Below are 21,078 nucleotides of genomic sequence, written 5' to 3'. Positions count from 1 at the left end.
CACCCTAGGGCACTGCCAGCCTCCTCGTACCGTTGCGTGAAGAACTGGGCCACCCATCCTGGCAGATGGGATGGAGAGGGGAGCTCTGTGCTCCAGCAGGACCAGTGGTTTGGTTGTCTCAGAAGAGTGGCAAGGAGCGGGGTTGTTTGCTGATCCCCGTTGCCAGGCGGAAAGAGTTCAGTGGTGAGTTAGAGGCGTGGCCGCTGTGTGTGGATGACTACGTCCCCACGATGTAGTAAAGGCCATGGCGGGTGGGGCGGGGTGCAGCCCCCATGGGGACGCACAGAAGGTCAGAGGGTGACATCTGGTTAGGAGTTGGCCGGATGTCAGAGAGGAAGGGTGAGCCCCAGCAGGGACGACAGTGTGAAACAAAGCCTGTCCTGCACTGCAGTGAGCCGCTTATGCCCTGTGAGCAGCCCACAGGTACCCAAGGTCATGGGGAGAGGTGGCAGGGATGGAAGGTGGCACGGACAGTCAGGGCAGGGCCCCTTGTTGAGGAGGACGGTTCTGGCAGCGCTGAACTGCGAAACCAAGGAAATCTCAGGAGCTAATCTGGAGCCTCCCAGGATCTGGGAGTGAGGGATCCAACCGGAGGGTGACTGTTGGAGTGCTTGCCCCAGCCCGGAAAGGATGTGGTTGGGTTGAGAAATTCCGCTCTGGGTCACTCATGCTAATGGAATGTCAGAGTCTGCGTTGGTAGAAGTCACTGTAATGCCAGCTCAGCTTTCAGCCACTTCTGTTCCGGGCATATGATGTGGTCAGGTCTCCCACGGACCCCTGCAGTAGGGGGAAGGGCTGGGGCGGAGAGGGGTGAGCTGCAGAGGAGGCCTGTCTGGGGAGATTTGGGAGCAGGGGAATGCTGCAGGGTTGGTCTGCCCAGGGACGGCTCCCAGTGGCCCTGCCCCGAGGAGGTGCAGCCTTGGAGTGGACTAAGCCTGGGTGTCCCAAACCTCCAGGGGGAGGAGCTTTCACTCGCACCAGCACCAACACCTGTTCCAGCCGCAGGCCCTCCCCCTCCCCCATGCTTCTCTTCCCTCCCCCAGCTCCCAACCATATCCCACCCCACCCTCCTCTCCATCAAACACCAGCCCCGGCAAGACCCCTCATCTGTTCTTTCCTTGCACTGAGTCTGATCCAAAAGTACAGCCCTGGATTCTCTGGGCAATTTGTCATTTTTAGCACTGATTGTCACCTTGAAGGCAGAAATTGTGTCTTCTATTTCATGTTCCTGAAGCAGAGGCTCCTAATACCTGTGGAGTGTTGGACCTTTTGAGAGTCCGGGAAAGGGGAGTGGGGATGGCAGGACCAGGGTCCCCAGCAGCTCCCACCGGGGTACTGAGACCACATTCCTGACCAGACCCGTGCAGTCTGCAGTGTGGGGACCACGCTTTCTGCCCTCTGGACCTCGTAGGCCTGCCGGGCGATTCGTTAGTAAATGTTCTAAGGAGGGCGCAGGGCATCCTGAGAGTCTGGGAAGGCTTCCTGGGGGAGGTGGGATTTACAGTTGAGCATGGGGGAAGGGATGAAAAAGGAGAGGAGAGGCCATGTGGTGGTAGTGGGGACGACCCTGTGAGCAGGGGCGGAGGAGGGACATGGATTTTTGAGGGAAAGTGAGGAAGAAAAATAATCCTTGCCCAGAACCCAAACCCTCTCCACTGAAAAGAGGCAAATTCCACCCTTTTTATTCTCTACCAAGTCACAATCCGAGAAAAACAAGGTGTGAGAAGAAAGGAATGGAGTGAAGCCATCGAAGTCCTTTGTGAGGCTGGAGGCCCAGGACTCAGTGCAAGCAGGGGAGGCCAGGGCCCTGACTGAGGGGGAAGGTCAGAGGGAGAAGCCCCCAGATGGAGGCCTGGCCTCCCAGTGTGGGGCCTGCCCTCTGCTGCAGCCTCGGTCATGGGGGTGCACCCTGTCTCCACGCAGGACTCAGCTTCCGTGATCCACGGGGGCCTGTGTGCCACCCTCAGGAGGGCCGGCAGCACCACCAGGCAGCACTCAAATTCAGGGCCTGATACTCGGGTTTGCCCAAAAGCAGTGCCGTGAATGGAAGGGCGTCACTGCTCACCACCCACTGAGAACCAGGAGTCACAGCCTTGTTTGGGCCTCAGTGGCTCGGCCAGGTTCTCCGCAGGCTGCCAGGCAGCTGGTGCGCGTCAGTGTGGCTGGCAGTACCCGTGGTAAAAAGATGGCAGTACTTCCATATGTGTGGGTAAACAGCCACTGCCTTGACCCTCCCCAGGACCCCAGACTCCCCAGCAGTTAAAGATCTATCACTTGGCACCACAGGGCATCCAGACCCCGTCCTGGTCATGCTGAGCCAGTGTTCTGCCGGTCTGTCTGTGTCCTGGGCAGAGGGAGGCAGCCCGCCCGCCCGCCCTGCGTCCTGCCTCCCGGTGGGCCAGCACTGTCCCTCTCTTCCCAGCCCCTCTCAGGGCCACATCCCCACTGTTCTTACCCCAGAGGACTTCAGGGTTGGGGGTTGAGAGAGATTCTGAGGTTGTTCCTAAACGGTGACGGAATAAGACTTCATGTCACTTTCATCCTATTGAATGTATAAGGAGGGCTGGCAATTTTTGGCTATCCAGGGAAGAATCCTTTGACAGAGTAAAACCTGACCCTCATCAGGTATACAGGGTCAGGATACAGTTTGCATTCAATTAGGAGATGTTAACTGAGCACCTGTTGCCTGCTGGTGAGGCGGAAAGCAGAACCCTGCCCTTCTGTGACCTTTTCACCAGTTCCTTGCTTAGCCTCATTCCTTGAGTCAAAGTTTGCTTCTGGGTCTGTCTCTTACATAAGGCCCCATCGTGGGCCTGGCGGGCCATATAAGTAAAAAGATAGGCACGTGTTCAGTGAGGATGCTGCAGAGCCGAGGGTGTGGAGGGAGAGGAGGGGCAAAGAAAACAACACCGTAACCACCCTGGACAGTGCTTCAGAGGGTGGGCGGGATAGTACACCACCAGGGGACAAGCGTGAGCGACAGGGACACTGGTGAATGCAGAAGAGTGCTCTGCGCTTTGGCAGAGAGGATGGAGAAGCTGAGGCACAGAGAGAACACGTGGTCCAGGGGTACAGCTGAGGCCACTGTGCTTGTGGGCACTCTGCCTTCTGAGGGCTGGGGAGGTGGGCATAATCCCTTGGGGTTCCACCCTGGGAGGAAAGCCAGGGGAAGGGGGCCCCCTCAGGCATTCTAACTGCCGTGCTCTCTCCCCACAGCCTGATGTTCACCAAGGTGAAGCTGGAGCAGATACTGAAAGGCCCAGAGGAAGCCCTTGTGACCTGCAGACAGATGCTGCGGCTGTGGCAGACCCTGTACAGCTTCTCCCAGCTGGGGTGAGTGGCGGGTCCCTCCAGATGGAGTTGGGAGGCGGTGGTTGCCAAGGCAACAGCACACAGCTGAGTGGCCATGATGCCTGGTGGGTGGAGGTGCTGAGGATGTTTGAATGAGGGAATGGGACTTACTGCTTCTGAGACCTTTTACATCCCTGCCCTAATTTTAACCTTTTGACAATCCTCTCTAAAGTACAGAAAGAGGCTGTTTAGGAAACTAAAGTTCAGAGGGGTAAGAAGGAAGAGAAATCATTATTAAGCATCTCCCCCATCAGCTGCTTTTATCTTATCCACTGTCAGATTTTACCTCACCCCAGGGGGTAAACTGGGACTCAGAGACCGTATATAACATGCCAGAGCCACTCTCCTGTAAATGGTAGTGGTGGAGCTTGAACCTGGATCTCCTGAGCCCCAGCCTGTGGAGCCTGTCACTTCTTTCCTGGTTCCATTTGGAAGCTGGGAGAGGAGGGGAGGAGGAAGCCGAGTTCTAAAAGGGCCCCCACTCCTCCCCACTCACCCACTGTCCCCACACATCCCATCTCCTTCTCCAGTTCCCAGCCCAAGCTCTGGGATTCTCCTGGGCCAGAGCAGGGCACTCTTGTCCAGGCTGAATCTGCAGAAAGTCTTTGCTCAGACCTACTGGGACACCTGGGCTCAGCCTATACAGCCCAAAGCAGAAATGGGCCTCATTTCCGAGTGGGGCGGTGCACTGCCCCTTCCCGGTCCCCTGGTACCACCTCCTCCCCTTGTCTGGCTGTGTCATCTCCTCAAGGGACCCCACTCTGGTAGGTATATGTATTTTCACAGGGACTCTGGCAGCCCAGCAGCCTCTTACAATCCCCAGAGGAATATCTCTACAGGTGCAATTTACAGAGGAGGCCCCAGGATAATCTGATGGAGTAAAATCCTTGGGCAGGGTAGGGTCGGCCCTCTCTTTGCAGGCCTTTGGGCTTGGGGGATTCCAGGGCCCAGCAGGACCGGTGGGTGGAAGCTGCCAGCAGGCGGCTCTGGGGTGAGGGACTTTTCAGAAGGGAAATGGGGAACCACCTGGCAGCTGGGTGCTGTGAGGGTGAGGGCCAGCCTCTGGTGTGAGGGGTCCCGCATTTGGATGCCACTCGCTCTGCCACTCACTGGCTGTGACAGGTCCCGCTGGCAGAGAGCGCCTCTTAGCCGGGTGGCCGGTTGCCTGCTCATCCAGGCGATCATGATGGGGTCCCTCTGAGCTGCAGCCTCGTCTCCAGCGTGTAGGGCTTAGCCTGTGCCACCCCTGCGGGAGCAGCAGAGCTGTGGAGCTGTCAGGTGCTCTCCAGGGTGGGGCGGTCTGGTTTGCCTTGGGGTCTTTTCAAGTCACCACCCGCAGCCTCATCTCTGGGGAACCCCCCGGCAAACACCCCCCGGCCCCACCAACCCAGGGTGGAGCAGAGCTCAGCCTGGCCAGCTACCTGCAGGCAAATTGTGGGGAGCAAAGGGTTGGATCCAATCCCCTCCTGGCTTGCCCAAGAAGAGGGAGCATTCCTTCTGAACCTGGAGCCACAGAGCAGAAACTAGGGCTTGTAAAACCTGGGTTGGGGCAATCAAGGATCAAGGCCAGAAACCACAGCCTGAAAGTCTGGCCTGCCCCGCCCCACCCTGCCGGCTCCACCTCCCGCTCTGCTCCCTGGCCTCCTTCCTCTGCTCTGCCTGGGGCCAGCCCACACGGCCCCTCCAGGAGCCTCCAGTGCCCGGCCTCTGATGCCCCAGCGCGGCCCTCTCTCCATCTGGGTCTTTGTTAAACGCTCACCTTGGACTGTCTCCTTCCATCTGGCTGGCAGGTTCTTCAGGGTAGGGGCCTAGGACCAGGAGGCAAGAGGTACCCAAGATGAGCTCTTTCTGGAGCCCTAAGAGAGCCCGCTTCAGGACGAGAAGCTGTGTCTGTGCATCCGCTCCAGGCCAGCACAGGCTGGGCACCTGCCCACGTTCTCATTTAGTCCTCACAACGACCTTGTGAGGTGGACATTCTCATGCTCATTAACTCCACAAAATAACTGTGATCATCTCAAGAAGAGAGGACTGAGATCTAGAAAGGTTAAGTAGCTTTGCCGAGGGTCACATTGCTAAGGAGGGCAGCCCTATGGCTCTCCCCCAGTGTCCTTGGCTTTTTTGCACTGCACTCAGGTGCCTCCTGGGAATGAGAAGAGGGTGTGAGAGGTGGGAACCAGCCCAACCAACTGTTTTTGTGGATGGTTTCCTCTAATGCCCACAAAGATGGCTGTGCACCCAAAGAACCAAGTTCAACGTGAACCGGAGTTAGGATGGCAAGGATACCCCAGCCCTGGCGTTATTTGTGGGACCATCGTCTTGGTGCCCCTCTGAAGGGAGGAGGCCTCTGGCCCCCAGCTGGGCCTGCCTTCTCCTCTCCTGCCATTTCTGCCTCAGTCCTCTAAGCTTCCCCAGCCAGCAGGTTCAAGGCCACAGACACCCCCCCCAGCAGTGGGCAGGGGCTGCCTGGGGGCTATGTGTGCCCCAGGATGGGCACAGCCAGTTGTGCTGCCTTTCTGAGCTGGTGGTCCCCCCGCATCCCACTCTTGAGAAAAGAGGAGCCTCCCTAGCCCTGTGGGAGCTGCAGGGACCTGGGGAACTGGGGGGGCTTGTTTATCTCCCACCCTCGGGCCCCCTCTGGCTCTTCCGGGGCCACCCTGGTAGCCCCGGGGAGGGGGAACCTGAGGCAGGGAGTGGCATCTGGGCCTTCCTTCCCTGGAAGGTGGGGGGCTGCAAAACCAGGCTTCCCTTGGAAGCCAGTCCACAGTGCCCGCTCTGTGCCTGGCTCTCTGCTAGACGTTGAGAGGGCAACGAAAAGTAGAAGAGGGAATAGATGGATGGGAGAGGTTCTCATCCTCGGCGTACGTGGTGCTGGGATCCACGCTGATGGAGAGCAGGGAGGGAAGGCAGCGTGAGGGCAGGGGAGCCAGAGGAGGCCTCTAGGTGGATGTGGGCCCTCGGGCTGGGTTCTAAACAATGCGGGGTTTGGGTGGACCGAGAAGAACGGTGAGAACCTGCTTGGTGGCAGCAGCATGAGTAAGCATGTAGCTTTGGAAACAAAATGTGGCAGCGTTAGGGACTAGTGAGGAGGCTGACGGCCCCACAGGCACACAGCGGGCACCCTGTGTGTGTGTGTGCTCAGGACTAATATGTCAGTTTAGCATCTGGGGTGAGCCAGATTCTAGAATCCCAAGCCTGAGCTCCAGTCTGGCCTGCTGCTCTGGTTGTCTCCATCCTTCCTAGTGGTCTTTGGCTCTGTTCTCGGGCCTGAACTCTCAGCCCCAGAGCCTGCCTGGCACAAGGCTCCCCTCATTCTCCATGCCAGCCCCCTCCGCCTCACCGGGGCCTGGCCCTCCCTTACCTTCCAGAGGCCTGGAAAAGGATGGCAGCCTCGGCGAGGGCCTCACACTGAAGAAGCAGAGTGGCATGCACTTGACTCTGCCCGATGCCCACGATGCAGACTCTGGTAAGAATGTGCCCTGTGGGCAGCCGTCCACGTGAGCCCACAGCTCTCTCTCCCAGCCTGAGCATCTTCCCGCCTGGTCAAACCCACCCCACCTCCTGCCGGCCGCTATGCTGAGGGGCCTGTGCTAAGGAGCCGACCTCGGGCCTCTTTAGGGCCCATCTTGGCTGGATGGCTGCTGACCCTGGGGCAGGAAGTGGGCAGCCGGCGTAGGTGAGGGAAGGACCCCACCCCCTGTGTGGGGAGTGAAGAGAGTCGGGGAGACTGGGGTGGAGAGGTGGCTGTGGAGCACGGAAACCGTTTCCCCTTAGGCTAAAGCTCAAGGCCAAGGTCTGCTGTGATAATGTCCACAGTAGATCCATCAAGTAGAAAGGAAGGGCTGAGCTTCTGTTTACAACTGCAAACCCAAAGCTGACTGTTGTTTCCTGGAAAAACTCATCCTGACATCCACGACTTGTGAAATTCAAACAAGTTCAGGATCTGCAAACTGACATGTTTTAACCCAGGACCTGATTAAAGCAAACACCTTCCTCAAAAACACAAGCAGAATTAGTCACAGGAATGGAAGCATGAGGGAGTTGTATTTGGTGGCATTGCTCATCTTTTCCACTTCTGTGGCCGTGAACCAAGTTGCGCCTTCATTGTCAAGTGATGGAGCTGATTTCCGAAGCCACGCCCAGCACCTGACTTGAGAGGCAGGTCTGAGGATTGCTGGGCTGGACATGGAGCTGCAGACTCCGAGGAGGCAATGGTGACGGAGAGTGTAGCTCCCTTGCAATTAGAGAGGGAAGAACCCTGGACAAGGTTATTAGGACTCTATATACACCCGCCTTATAAACTGAAATCATCTGTGGTTTGCCCTGAGGTCTCCTGAGTTTATTGGAGCCTTTACTGCCTCTGAGAGAGAGGGAAAAAAGTGCTCGCATTTCACCTGCATGTGAATTGTAAATGTCAACGCCTTATATATCCTGAAGAGGGACCCATGTCACTCAGAACTGCCACATGGAGAAGTTCTCCAGAGGGCACAGGGTCTGGCCTGAGCTGCTACCCAAGGATCCTTCACAGCCCCACCACCAATGGGACCTTTCTATAAAGAAATAATAGGCACTTGTGAAAACAGAAAGTAAAAATGTAAAAGGAAGAAAGGAAAAGTCATCCGTCAGTTCATCACTCAGACCTTAATAAATGGCCTTTCAGACTTTCAGAAACATGTCCATATTTTCTTGTTTGTGAAAATGTGATCATACTCTTTTGCAATCTGCTTCTTTTTACCAAACTGTATAATGTCAGCCTCTTTCTGCATCGATACCCATATTTATACATCGTTATTTTAATGACTGCATAGTCTTGTATGATTATACTCTCACTTATTTTTAATCAATCCCAGTTGGCGGACAGTCAGGCCATTTCTGTCTTCGGTATCCCAGGCAGTGGTAGAATGCCCGCAGTTGCCGACATTCATGGTGTTCTTCCCTAGTGATTAACTCCTAGAAGTGGGCTCACCGCCTGATTGCCCTTCAGAAAGCTCCTCTCTCCGGCCTGGGTGAGGGTAGGAGGTGGGCCCCTCCTAGTGGGTCTGTGCGCTGTTTTGCGGCTGCTGGGCCAGGCTGCCCTGCCCTGACTTGGCGTGCCCTGTCGGTCCTGAGGGGCTGCGCAGCCTCTGTCCTGGGACCTGCAGTGGGGCACTCGGACTCTGTGGCTCAGCCCCTCCCACCTTGCTCTGCAGGTTCTCGGCGGGCATCGTCCATCGCGGCCTCCCGGTTGGAGGAGGCCATGTCGGAGCTGACCGTGCCCAGCTCGGTTCTGAAGCAGGGCCCCATGCAGCTGTGGACCACGCTGGAACAGATCTGGCTCCAGGCTGGTGAGTGTCCCCAGCCCCAGTGGCACCCACCCCCCTGCCTGCGGGCCAGCAGGGCCCCCTCTGTCTCCTCCGGGTCCACCCTGGCAGCCGAAGGTTGGGGAGCTGTGTTCTGAGGAAAGCTAGTTAGGACTCAAACCCCCGAGAACTCACGGGAGAGCTAGAGCAGAGGTGAGGTGTGCTGGCCCCAAGAAAGCGAGGCCTGGTGGTCAAGTTCGTTGAAGGCAGAGGGCTGGTAACCCTAGGGTTGCCATTCGGGTGACAATCTCTCTTGACAGCTAGTGGGCACCGTTGCCACCATAGAGTTTGAGGGTCTGTTAGTACTGGGGAGGCCGGCGGCTTCAGAGTTGCACGGCTCACTTACTGCCTGTCCTGATCTAAAGTGAGCTAGTGTGTGTCAAGCAGTTAGCACACAGTAGGTGCTCGGTAAATGGTTCTGGGCTTCTGTCCTGTCCACTATAATGACGGTAGAGGCAGAGGCAGCGTGGTACCCCCAGTGGTGAGGTTCCTTGATGTTTGGCTAAGGGATGCTGAGGAGTGACTCGCTGAAGTGATAGAAAATTTAATCCCACAGTGGTGTGAGAGGTGCATTAGAGTGAAAAAAGAGAGAATCAAGGCCGGAGATGTACCTGAATGAGACAAAATGGCAGCAGCAAAAGAAAGAAGAAGGCGGTAGGATAAGTGGAATCCTAAAAATGCACCAGGCCAACATGCTCCCTTGACCCAGGAGTGAAGCTCCTCACCTTTTACTGATTACCCTCCTATCTGCGCCCTCTCCAACAAGGGGGTGGTGCCGATAGCCCCGAGGGGAGATGGAGAAGAGGCAAAGTAGATATTCCGTTCCTGGGACCTGCAGATTTTGCAAGTCAGAGTTAGAATGTGCTTGTTGATTGAGGATCTAAGGTTCCCCGCTGCATGGATTTCACATATGGACACATTAGTATGCAGGACGCCCCCACTCTCCCCTCCACAGGCTCTAAATATGGGGGGAAAAGTTGGACCAGGATTCACAGAAAGACTAGACCGGAAAGCATGTTAATAATGCAAATATTGCCCCAGTTAGCACATCAGGCTCCCTTAAGATGCTAGGGATATGGGGCTGTGCTCCACCGTCAGCTTGTTACATCTGAAGTAGGAAGAGGAACTTTGAAAAATCCAGAGGGATAACAAACAAGGCCCTCGTCCGGTTCAAGATAAATTGCATCCCCGTCTGTTTTGGCAGTAAGTTCCATCATTAACCCAGTCTTAGGCTGGGAAATGTTATATCCTTCATCTCCCAACTGTCCTCCTCCTCCCCTCCCTCTTCAAGCCTCTTTCCCATTCCAGTCTGATGTGAGAAGCCTCACGGAGGGTTTCCGCCTGAGAGATGAGTTTCAAAACTGTTGCCTCTTTGGCAGTGGGTTCGTGTGAAAATGGGAGAGGCACCCGGCCCCATAGATGCTCCAGGATCCTGAGTGTCAAGAGATGCCTTCCAGAAGGGCAGGATGGCCCACCTTTCTCTCACTGCAGCTCATGTCTCTGGGAGCTAACAACGTGCCAGAGAGAGGGAAATAGGTGTAGGGAGAGTTCCCCTGCCCTGGAGGTCCAGGGGCTCACAGGCGGCCGTGGGCTTTCCCTGGGTCAGGGGAAGTTAGCCCGAGTCCCAGCTCCCAGATGGCAGATCCACCCTGTCTGGGCTGCCCTGGCTCTTTAGGTGGCCCCGAAGGTGGAAGCTACCCCTGCTGTCGGCTGGGCAGACTGGGGACCTGCGGTAGGGCGGTCAGGGCTGTGTCTAAAGAGCGTATTTATTATAAAGATATAGTTGAGACAGAAGCTACGTCTGAGCCTTGGTCCGACAGGCTCCTCTCATTCTTGTTTCCTTCTTTCCTCCTCCTTTCTTATGTTCCTCCACTCTCCATTCTTTCCCAGCCCCCTGCCCTTCTCCCTCCGGCCTTCTGTGCCTGCTTCCCGTGTCCTCTTTTCGTTTGCTCCTGGTTGTCCTTCTTCCCTTCCCTCTGCCCGTCAACCCCTCCTCTTGAGTCCGTGAGGAGAGCTCTCCCGGGACAGGAAGTCGGGAGCCCAGGCCCGTACAGCCCTGACACCCATGTGGCCTGAGGAAAACGGTGCCCCTCTCTGCATCCCAGGGATGGAGGGTCTCAGACCAGCCCAAAAAATCCCTTCAGACCTTTGGATCCTCTGTGTTACTCTCCTGGCCGGTCTCCCTTCCGGCCCCCTGCTCTTCTCTCTCATTCCTCCTCCCCCACCCTTCCTTCTCCTTTTTTCTGGGCATCCATATGTCCTGAGGGTTTGCTCCATGGGGAACTGCTTATTTCCGTTAGGGGACAGTTTTGGGGACCCCCCCCCCGGGGCTCAAGGTGTATTCTTTTTAGGGTCTAACCTTCTCTCCTGCCCTGGGGGCCCCTGCCCTTTTAGCTCGGGTGTTCCCCCCTCCTTTCTGGGGCCTCACGGAGGGCCTCTAGGAAGCGCATCTCACCTGGCGAGGCCCCTACAAGGCCTTAAGCGTGGCCCTGGGCCCTCCCTCACCCTGCTCCTCAGCTCAGCGGCAGCCGAGCAAGGCCTTCCTTCCTGCAAAGAGGGCTCGGCACTGGCAAGACGGGCAGGAAGACTGGAGCCAGCTCTGGGTGCAGGGTTAGATCAGGATGCCTCAGAAAAAAATAATAAAAGGGACTGTTGCAAAGCTCCAGGGAACAGATGTTTTCCATTTGGAGCCTGCTGAGAGAAAGCACAGAGGAGGGTGGGTGGAGAGAGGTGGAAGGAAGAAGAAAAGCCGAGACAGACAGACAGATAGGAGAGGAGGTCAGGAGCAGGCAGAGAGGGAGATGAGAGAAGTGAAAATCAGAAGGGAGGGGGAGAGAGAAGGAACCAAGGGGATCAGAGAGGGGCCTCTGACACGGAGGGGGCAGCAAGGCCCCTGTTTGCTGGAGTGGTGACCTCGACTATGAGAATTCAAGGAAAATCCAGTAACACTGGTTGCTCATCCAGCCCTGGCCAGGGGAGGCCGGGATGGGTGTGGGCACCTCGGGGCCCTGGCAGCCAGGACTGGGAGGTAGAGGATCGGGCAGTGGGTGGGCACCGTGCCACGCGGCTCCTGCTACAGCCGAGGCCGGCTGTCTGGGGAGCACCATGTTGGGTAAAACAACTGCCCAGGGACACTGAGGCTAGGAAAAAGGGGTGCATTGCAGCCCCCAGACCTATGGGTCTGTGTGTAGGTCAGGGACCCCGCCCTGGAGGCTGGGCCTGCCAGGAGCTATCTGTAAGGCGGCCAGGAGCCCTCAGGAGACCTCACTTCTCTGGCTCTGTTCTGTGTCTGTTCCTGCCTAACTGGTAATGAAGTCCATCGGAGCAAAGCAGTCCTACCTATTTTTCAGGGTATGTTCTCTGGTGTGGGCCCAGGACAAGGCCCAGGGCCCCGAGGAAGAAAGAAGGTGGAGATCCCTGTAATTGAAATCTGTTGATGTGAAGGCACTGTGAGGGGTTCCCAAGGGAGGGACCAGGGCCAGCCTCCAGAGATGGGACTCAGGAGACAGGGCAGCAAGTTGTAAACAGCTTAATGAGGCGGGCCAGGACCAGGTGGGCAGGTGGGCCAGGCCTGGGGAGTGTCTGCTGGGACAAGGTCCGGGGGAGTGGAGAGCCGGCCTCTGAGCTCAGCTCCTGGCAATGGAGGAAGCAGCCCCAGGGGCTGGTGCAGGACAGGCCTCCCCACGCCCAGCACTCACACCACACACTTCCTTCTGCTTCTCCCTTCTCCTCTGTGACCCTGAAAAGTCCGGCCACAGTGGGGCCCAGCCCTCCAGGTCAGCACAGCCTCCCTTCTCCTCTCTGCCAGTCCAAGTGTCCCTGTGCCTTCAGGCCCCAGCTCAGATGCCGCCTCCCCCAGGAAGACTTCCCTGACCACACCAGCACAGCTAGCCTGACCCCATCTGAGCACCCAGAACACTCAGCGATGGCACTTGTCACTCCACTGCCCTCGGTCACTCCAGTGGTTTGGTGGCTCAGCTGCTCTGCTTTCCCCCCCTCTCCTCTTTCTCCTTCTCATGGGAGGGCCAGGCACGGTCAGTCCTCAGCAGCTGGACATTGGACATAGTATGAAGGCAGCCGGCGGAGAGCCCCAGGCGGCAGCTCCGGAAGGAAACACAACAGCAGAGCAAAGGAGAGCGAGGCTGAGATAGCCAGCCCTCCCTGCCGGGCCCCGGGTTCGAAGCCCACCCCTCCTGGCCTGGCCTTCCAAGTTTTCCACCGTGGGAATCTCCAATTCAGGCCGTCTCTGAGGACAAGAGCCTGTGCTTCTCTCGCACCTTATCATGGGAACCTGGCTCCTCTGAGTTTAATTCTCTGATTCTCCCAAATTCTCAACTCCAGAGGAGAAAAAGAGTACCCTGCTCAGAATGCCTTCTGCAGCATTCAAGCTACTTTGATTACAGTGGACCTTAGGCCACATTCATGCTGAGTGCCCACTGTGCTGTGTGCTACAGTCAAGGCCTTAGGCCTCCTTCCTGCTTCTTGTTGGAACCAGAAGATGGGCTGCCTGGGCCCAGGTCTTCCACCTTTTCTGGGAGCTTTCTTTGGGGAGTCTGTTATCCGCCCCCAGCCCCCAGACCTAATATGAACTCGTGTAACCTCAGCTCTCGGCCTATGCTGGGAACAGCTCTTGGCAAAGCCCCCAGCCCGGCTCTGCTTGCCCTTCTGTGCTCCCTCCCATCTGTGCGGGGCAGCCGAGCCCGTGCTGCCACGAGACGAAGGCTGAGTGGGCTGCGAGGCACCTCTGATGCTCCGCGCTTCTGAGGGTGCCTCCGGTGGGTGTGTACCTGTGCAGCGTGGGTTTGAAATGCGCGTCTGTGTGGGTGGGCCCGCAGTTGGAGAAACTGCCCTATTTTCTACTGATCTGGGGGAAGAAGGCAAACTGGTTGTGGGGCGGATCTTCCCCACCTGTTGGTTGAAAGGCGTGTGCGTCCCTGATTCCTCTCCATGCGACAGAAAGTCCCGAGTTTGGAGGGAGGCCAGGAGCTGCCCCTTCCAACCGAGGGACTGGGGTGAGGCCCTCCCCCTCTCAGCCTGGTGTGTCAGCCTGGGGCGCAGGAGAGTCTCTCTCCCAGACTCCTGAGGATTAAATGAGAAGAGATGCTTGCTTGGCCCACGGTCAGCTCTCAGTAAGTGCAGGCGGGTTTGTAGCTCCTCAGTGTGAGCCCCAGCCCTGCCCTCCGCGGCGCTCCCTGGGCCTCCCTCCTCCCACCCCTCCTTGGTAGCATCACTTGGCTGTCCTCGTCCTGATCATGCAGGTCGATTAGCTCTTTAGTCAGCCGCCCTCCCTGGAAAGCGACCTCATCTGCCTCCCACCCCCTGTTCCCAGATACGTGATGAATAGGTGAAGTGACGGGACAGAAGAGTCACCCGATCAAACGCTTAGCTGCAGGGGACCCCACTAATGTCCCCACTGCCAGGCTCTGAAGTCAGACAGCCCAGTGCAAACCCTGGCTCCATCGCTTACTCTCCCTGTGGCCTTAACGCGAGTTCCTTACCCTCTCTGTGCCCGTTTCCTCCTCCCTGAAGTGGGTAATAGAAGTGCGTTGTTCACATAGGGTTTCTGAGTGTTGGTGGAGTCGGTCTGCGTGCAGCACAGAGCATGAACTTGACACAGAGTGAGCACTCAGAAACCGCGGCCTGGTGCTACCGCCGCACCCCAGAGCAAGCCAGTCCCGTGCTGTGTCTCGGTGGGATGGTTTCCATCACCCAAGACCAGTTCCTAAACTCCGGGGGCTGACGGTTGGATGCGGGAGGGGGCCGCTGCCTCTGACTTTTCCCACCGCCTCACCTGCCCTTCTGGTTTCACAGCCGAGCTGTTCATGGAGCAGCGGCACCTCAAGGAAGCAGGCTTCTGCATCCAGGAGGCAGCAGGCCTCTTCCCCACGTCACACTCGGTACTCTACATGCGGGGCCGGCTGGCCGAGATGAAGGGCAGCTTGGAGGAGGCCAAGCAGCTGTACAAGGAGGCGCTCACAGTGAACCCCGACGGCGTGTGCATCATGCATAGCCTGGTGAGTCAGCCCCGCACCCGCTCCGAAGGCCTCAGGGCCCCCCTCCCCACCCCGCAGCCTCCACTGCCTACAGTGCCCTGCTGCCACTGTCACCTGCTGTCCAGGGGGAGGTGGCTTCCTTCCTGCTCTGTTGGGAGAACAGAGACCATTCTCTGTTCTTGTAGAGACAGGCCATCCCCCTTCAATCAGAGCCTGCCTAAGAGGATGAGGAGGATTGGTTGATTCTTTGTGACTCCCTTTTGCTGTGTTTCTGTAAGGCGATCGATCCCCAAAGGTTTTCACTGGTACTCATCAGGTCCCTGCCCTGGAGACTCTAGGCAGATACCAAAATGCTTTTTTTCGGGGGTCCCCAGGCCCTCCTTGATCACGGGGCTGCCTTGCCCATTTGAGAGGAGCTCCATGCCTCCTTGTGGGATTCAGGCGATGTTTTGGGGTGGGCTGTCATGTAAGGCCTGACTCAAGCACACATTGAGAATGGCCTCGGGGTGCTAAGAGGGGCCGGCAGCCCCTAATCCTAGGACATGGAGCCCAGGACTTGGGTGCCCAGGGCTCAATGACTCTCCTGTGAGAAGGTTCAGAGGCTGGGAGCAGGATGCTGGTGCTTTTGTCCTGGCCTTGCTGTTCTCTTCCTGGGTGATCGTGGGCAAGTCAGCCCCTTCTTGGAACCTCAGTTTTACTTACCTGTGCAATGGGTATTCTCTGGTCCAGGAAACATCTCTCTAACAGGTGGTATAGCATACCCTAGGGAAGACTGTTTTTCCTTGCCTTCCTTATCTGCTTTCAGAGAGCAGGTATCAGGATAAATGTAGTGATTGAAAGTGTACAGGCCTGCATATGCACAGTGATTTCTGAAGTATAATTTAGGAGCCCACAGCAACACAGTCTTTCCCAGTCTCAGGGTCTGGGTTCCACCTCAGATGTCTCACTTTGAGAGCTCTCTGAGGAGAATGGCCGTGAGGGTATCACTGACGTCTGCCCCATGGAGAACACAGAAGCATCAGGAGCATGGCTCCAGGTGGCTGAAGGATTATCATTGACAAAAGGGGTCTGATTTGTTCGTGAGTAGAAGCTACGAGGAGTTAGATGTCAGCTCAGTGTCAGGAAAAACGATTTAACTCTTGGCCTAGTCCAAGCACAGACTCATGAATCAACTGGTGAGGATGTTGCCCAGAGAATATAAATATCACGTGCGGGAGGAGCTGGACCAGGTCATCTTTAGAAGGTCCTTGCTAACCGCGAGAGTCCTTGAAAACAGACTAGAACAGAGATTCCCATCTCAGCCTGATCTCTCAAAGGATTTCTAGCTCAGGCCCACGTAGCAACATCTTGGCCTGGTCCAGGTTCCCTCCACACGGCGCCATGTTGCCTTCCTGTCGGCTCAGCAAATGTTTGTTTTTTGCAAGGCACATTCTCCTTCCTCCTGCGATTGAGACATTAGCTCCTCTGATAAATGCCTCCCCGGAGGTCACATCCAGACACTTGATTAGGGATCTGGGAGGGGGGATGTGGGCTCTGTCGTTAGGCCTGCAGCCAGGCAGACGGCTGCCTTTCCCTGTGCTCGTGGATATGAGCCTGCCGTCTCGGTCTCGAAAACCCGACCAAATCCAATAACAAGTACAATTTTTTTTTTCTTTTTTTTTAAAAACCATGGAGGTGCCACAGGAGCCCTTCCTTGGCTGCTTGTCTCAGGACTTTTTTTTTTTTTTTAAATTAATTTATTTATTTATTTATGGCTGTGTTGGGTCTCCGTTTCTACGCGAGGGCTTTCTCTAGTTGTGGCAAGCGGGGGCCACTCCTCATCGCGGTGCGCGGGCCTCTCACTGTCGCGGCCTCTCTTGTTGCGGAGCACAGGCTCCAGACGCGCAGGCTCAGTAGTTGTGGCTCACGGGCCCAGTTGCTCCGCGGCATGTGGGATCTTCCCAGACCAGGGCTCGAACCCGTGTCCCCTGCATTGGCAGCAGACTCTCAACCACTGCGCCACCAGGGAAGCCCACAAGTACAATTTTGAAGCAACATGTACCATTTTTCATTTATGCTTATTATTGTTTGTAGCTATTTTCCTGAAACTGAAGCAGTTTGCAAGGGTGGGTTTCCATGGTAACTGAATAAGTTGTCCGGAGTGGCTCCCTACAGATGTTTCTGAAAAGGTCCCTTTTCTCTTCCTGGGGTGCCTTGCTGATTTGATATAATTGGAGAAAGGACTGCCCACTGTTAAATTACAAGCAACCAGAGGGGCAGTCGGCTCCAGCGTGGGCAGCCCATCCCCTTTCCACACTCTGTGTTCCTGCCAGCATCCCACACATATGCATAAAGAATAGCAAATTTCAAGCCTGGGGAAGATTTACTAAGCACTGTTTTCCCAAAGACATGCGAACACTTTGGCTTGTTGGACTCCAGTGTTCCCTGAGCTAAGCGTCTTCCCTGTACAGTCCTCAGACTCAGGACATCTGGAATCTAATCCCGGCTCTGGCCCTAATTCACTTGGGTGATTTAGGAAAAGACACACTTAACTTCCATGCTCCTGACGTCTCCTTTTATAAATGAATAATGAGCTTCATCATTACTAGACCAGTGTTGTTCTAATCAAATGAGGTGACGCATGTGAGAGTGCTTCTGAAAGTCTGCAGCGCAATATCAGGAAAGACAGAACACAACACATGCCACACTCTCCAGTCCCTCGCCCGTGACAGACGTCGCTTATCCATCACAGCATTTTTTCCCACTGAGCACAGATGGGATCTTGGGATCTTTTTCACCATGGTACTGCATGATGGGAGTCACTCCCCATCGGTCTAAGTCAGCTTGGCGCTTATGTAAGGGATTCACAAATCCCTTAGATTTGATGTGAATCCCTTAGATTCACAAATCTAAAAATAGTCAGTAGCGAATAAGAGAGACACAGCAGTTGTCTCAGCGTGAGGTTGGTGCATGCTTGGAGAATTATCCAGAAAAAGGACTATGGAGGGGAACTGGTACACACACACCCCCCCCATTGGAGTCATTGCCAAGGCAGGTTCCCAGGGAGGACATCCTGGCCTTGCCATGCCACTGTGGCTCTTTGAGGACATCGGCCTCTGCTAGGTACAAGGGGAAGGAGACACAGCCCTCCCCTGAGAGCATGGCCACCCATAGCCTGGTCTGGAAGAGCTCTGGGTTCCTCAGTGAGCCCCCTGATTTAGTGGCTGAGTCCCACGCTCCGAGTTCCGGAGAGAGGAGGGCAGAGATGCACTCAGTGAGCTGTGTTGCGTGCCCGGTTCTGCCCTGCAGTTCCTGGGCAGGATGGTCCAACACCAGGAGGCCGGCCTTGTGGCCTCTCCCGGGCTTTGTACATGGGACAGGAGATTTGGAGACAGGCTGGAGAAAGCCTCTGGGAGGGGAGGGCTGTTGTTTTCAGGAGCTGGGGTTCAGGCTTCCAAGAACTTGAACTTTGGCCCAGAAGCATATTCTCCGCTCTTCCTGTCCTGCTGCCCTCCCGGCCCTGGATGTGATGGGGACGTTTCCATGGTTCCAGCTCCACCCTGGGCTCAGCTCAGGCTTTTCCACCCAGATCAGGCAGGAAAGAGACACCTCTTCGGCAGTGCCGTGCCAGCAGAGAGTTCCCGCCGCGCGCACGGCAGCGTCCCTGAGGAGTCTGTGCCCTCAAGCCCCGATCCCGCAGGCTGCCGCCTCCACCAGGCTCAGGGATGGCCAGGTGGCTTTGGGAGACTGCCAGGTGCGGAAGGAGAAAGACGTGCTCTCTGCCAATGGAAATTCCCAGTGAAATCCCAGGAGCAGGTCCTGACGGTCTCTGCCAGCTCCGTCTCAGCCTCCCCTCCAGGTAGCCGGAAACCCCACTCCCTCAGCCTGGCTGCTCAGAACTTAATTTACTGGCAGAGAATCTAGTTAGGAAGGGGAAACCTGAACTTTACCTGCCTGTCCCTGAGGAAACCTGAACTTTACCTGCCTGTCCCTGAGGAAACCTGAGAAAGGAAGCAGGGTCCTTCCCAAGATCAGCAGAGGAGTTGTCCCTAGGGTGACACTGTTTTTCAGAGAAGGCTCCACGGGCTTGGCCGAGAGGGGACCTCCAAGGGAGCAGGGATGCTTAGGGAAGGCAAGGAGCCCAGGAGTGACTGATGGAGTCATCAAGTCCCTGAGAACCCTCCCAAGAGGGGGCTCCTTGGAGGTCACCTGACCTTAATGGCAGGAGGGTCGCTAGCCCTGGCCACAGACTGCCTCACTCTCCCTGCCCTCCACTTGGCTGAGCCGGGACTGTGGATGCTTTGGTGCAGCCTGTCTCACTGCAAGGGATAGGTTGAAAGCCTCAGCCAGGAGTGGGCAGGCGTCGCTGCGTCCCCGCCATCTGTGTTTGTGGTGGTTGGCGCCCCGCCCTCCTCTCCCAGGGACAGATCCTGGGAGGTAGTGGTTTCCTGGCCCCTCTCTGGGCAGGCTTCCCTGCTCTTCACTGGCCTCTGCCCCTGGTCATGCTGTCTTCTTGGGACAGAGCCCTAGCGCCTGCTGTCCCCTCTCCCCAGAACCCTTTCCACCTCGGACACCCCAGCAGTAGGGGGAGACAACCCTGTGTAAGCTTTGGCTCCTGTCGTGTTAATTCCCAGAGATGTGATTTCTGAAGCAATCCTGGCTGCGTGACCCGGCCTATCCTCTCTCCAGATGCCCCTGGAAAGACAGGAAGACAGTGTTTCTGTCATCTCTTGCCCTCTGATGAGAGCTGGTGATGAATTATTCCCCTGCATTCGTTCCCTCTGATGAGAGCTGGTGATGAATTATTCCCCTGCATTCGTTCCCTCTGGCTCCCAGCATTGTTGTCTTTAAGTGGACTTGGGGCACGGCCATGGCGTGCAGCCACCCCCAGTTGGCCCCAGAGCTTCTTGCCTCCCTCTCTCCAGGCTGGGGTGTGCCACTTCACGACTTAAGCCCCAGAAGCTCGCTCCCACCATCCCTCTCCCTCCCCAAGGCGGGGCCTGAGTCAGCAAAGACCAGGGCTCTGCCCCACCCAAACCTGAGGTTCTGGGTTGGGCCTTTTGCAGGTGCTCCAGGAATCTAACCTGGAAGGCTGTGTTCTCTAAGGTCAAAGAGGTGAACTCTGGCAGCACAGAGCTCCACCCACCCTCCCCTGACTGGTCCTATCCCCAATCCCGGAGGGTAGGACCAGGCAGGAGAGGTCTGAGACACGCAATCAGCCCTGCCAGCCTTCAAGTTATGGGGGCACTTGGAGATCACTTCCCCTCGCCGGTTCAGTTTCTCTTCTATCAGATGGGGATAATAATTCAGGCCCTTGTGACCTGAAGGGGTAGTTTTAGGGGACGAGCCGAGAGCTGTGAAAAGATAAGTCAACACTGGGTTTTTTTGCCACCATTCACGTGGAAGACCAGGTGGCCTGAGCTTGAGCCCCACCTTTGACTGGGCTGCTTGACCTCACTGCCATGGGACAAGGGTCATTGGCCCAAATTTCCTTGTGCTGTTGGGTGGCCCGTGGTGCCAGCAGAGCTGCCTTCGAGGTTGCCTCTGGGGCTGCTTGGCTGGGATGGTTTTTAAGCCCCCAGTATCGTGTCGGGAGGTTGGAGCACTGCATTCGAGTATGACTGACCTGGACTTGAGTTCCACTTTGCCTATACTCACCACTTAACCTTGGCCAAGTTCTTCAACCTCCCAGAACCTCAGTGTCCCCCTCTGTAACATGGGACTCGTGACGCCAAGCACCTAGGGCTCTTGTTAGGATTAGGTTAAAGAATTCTGTAAGTTAATGGCCCAGTAGACAGGGTTATTTTTACCTTTTTCTTTTTTGATTATTTTTTAATTTATTTTTTATATTGGAGTATGTTTGATTTACAGTGTTCTGTTACTTTCAGGTGTACAGCAAAGTGATTCAGTTATACATATACCCACTCTTTTTCAGATTCTTTTCCCATTTAGGTTATTACAGTGTATTCAGTAGATTTCCCTGTGCTATACAGTAGGTCCTTGTTGAATATCTGTTTTATATATAATAGTATGTATATGTTAATCCAAACTCTAATTTATCCCTCCCCCCCCACCTTTCCCCATTGGTAACCATAAGTTTGTTTTTTGTTTTTTAAAATTTGTTTGTTTGTTTATTTATTTATTTATTTTGGGCTGTGTTGGATCTTCGTTTCTGTGCGAGGGCTTTCTCTAGTTGCGGCGAGCGGGGGCCACTCTTCATCGCGGTGTGCGGGCCTCTCACTATCGTGGCCCCTCCCATTGTGGAGCACAGGCTCCAGATGCGCAGGCTCAGTAGTTGTGACTCACAGGCCTAGTCGCTCCGCGGCATGTGGGATCTTCCCAGACCAGGGCTCGAACCCGTGTCCCCTGTATTAGCAGGCAGATTCTCAACCACTGCGCCACCAGGGAAGCCCCATAAG

General features: G+C 56.0%; 1 protein-coding gene across 5 annotated transcripts in view; it reads left to right on the top strand.

The window, feature by feature from the left end:
* The window catches only part of TTC7A (tetratricopeptide repeat domain 7A), a 162,701-nt gene that overhangs the window by 132,466 nt on the left and 9,157 nt on the right, over positions 1-21,078 (top strand). For all 5 annotated transcript variants that reach the window (XM_057558077.1, XM_007190057.3, XM_028168483.2 and 2 more), the window contains 4 exons: positions 3,217-3,333; positions 6,717-6,814; positions 8,538-8,672; positions 14,499-14,701. In XM_057558077.1, coding sequence (XP_057414060.1) covers positions 3,217-3,333; positions 6,717-6,814; positions 8,538-8,672; positions 14,499-14,701 — 553 coding nt within the window. The remainder of the gene's footprint in view (positions 1-3,216; positions 3,334-6,716; positions 6,815-8,537; positions 8,673-14,498; positions 14,702-21,078) is intronic.

Source organism: Balaenoptera acutorostrata, chromosome 12 (assembly GCF_949987535.1).
Source record: "Balaenoptera acutorostrata chromosome 12, mBalAcu1.1, whole genome shotgun sequence".
NCBI lineage: Eukaryota > Metazoa > Chordata > Mammalia > Artiodactyla > Balaenopteridae > Balaenoptera > Balaenoptera acutorostrata.
Note: the sequence above shows the minus strand (reverse complement) of the source record. Positions and strands in the feature narration are given on the sequence as shown.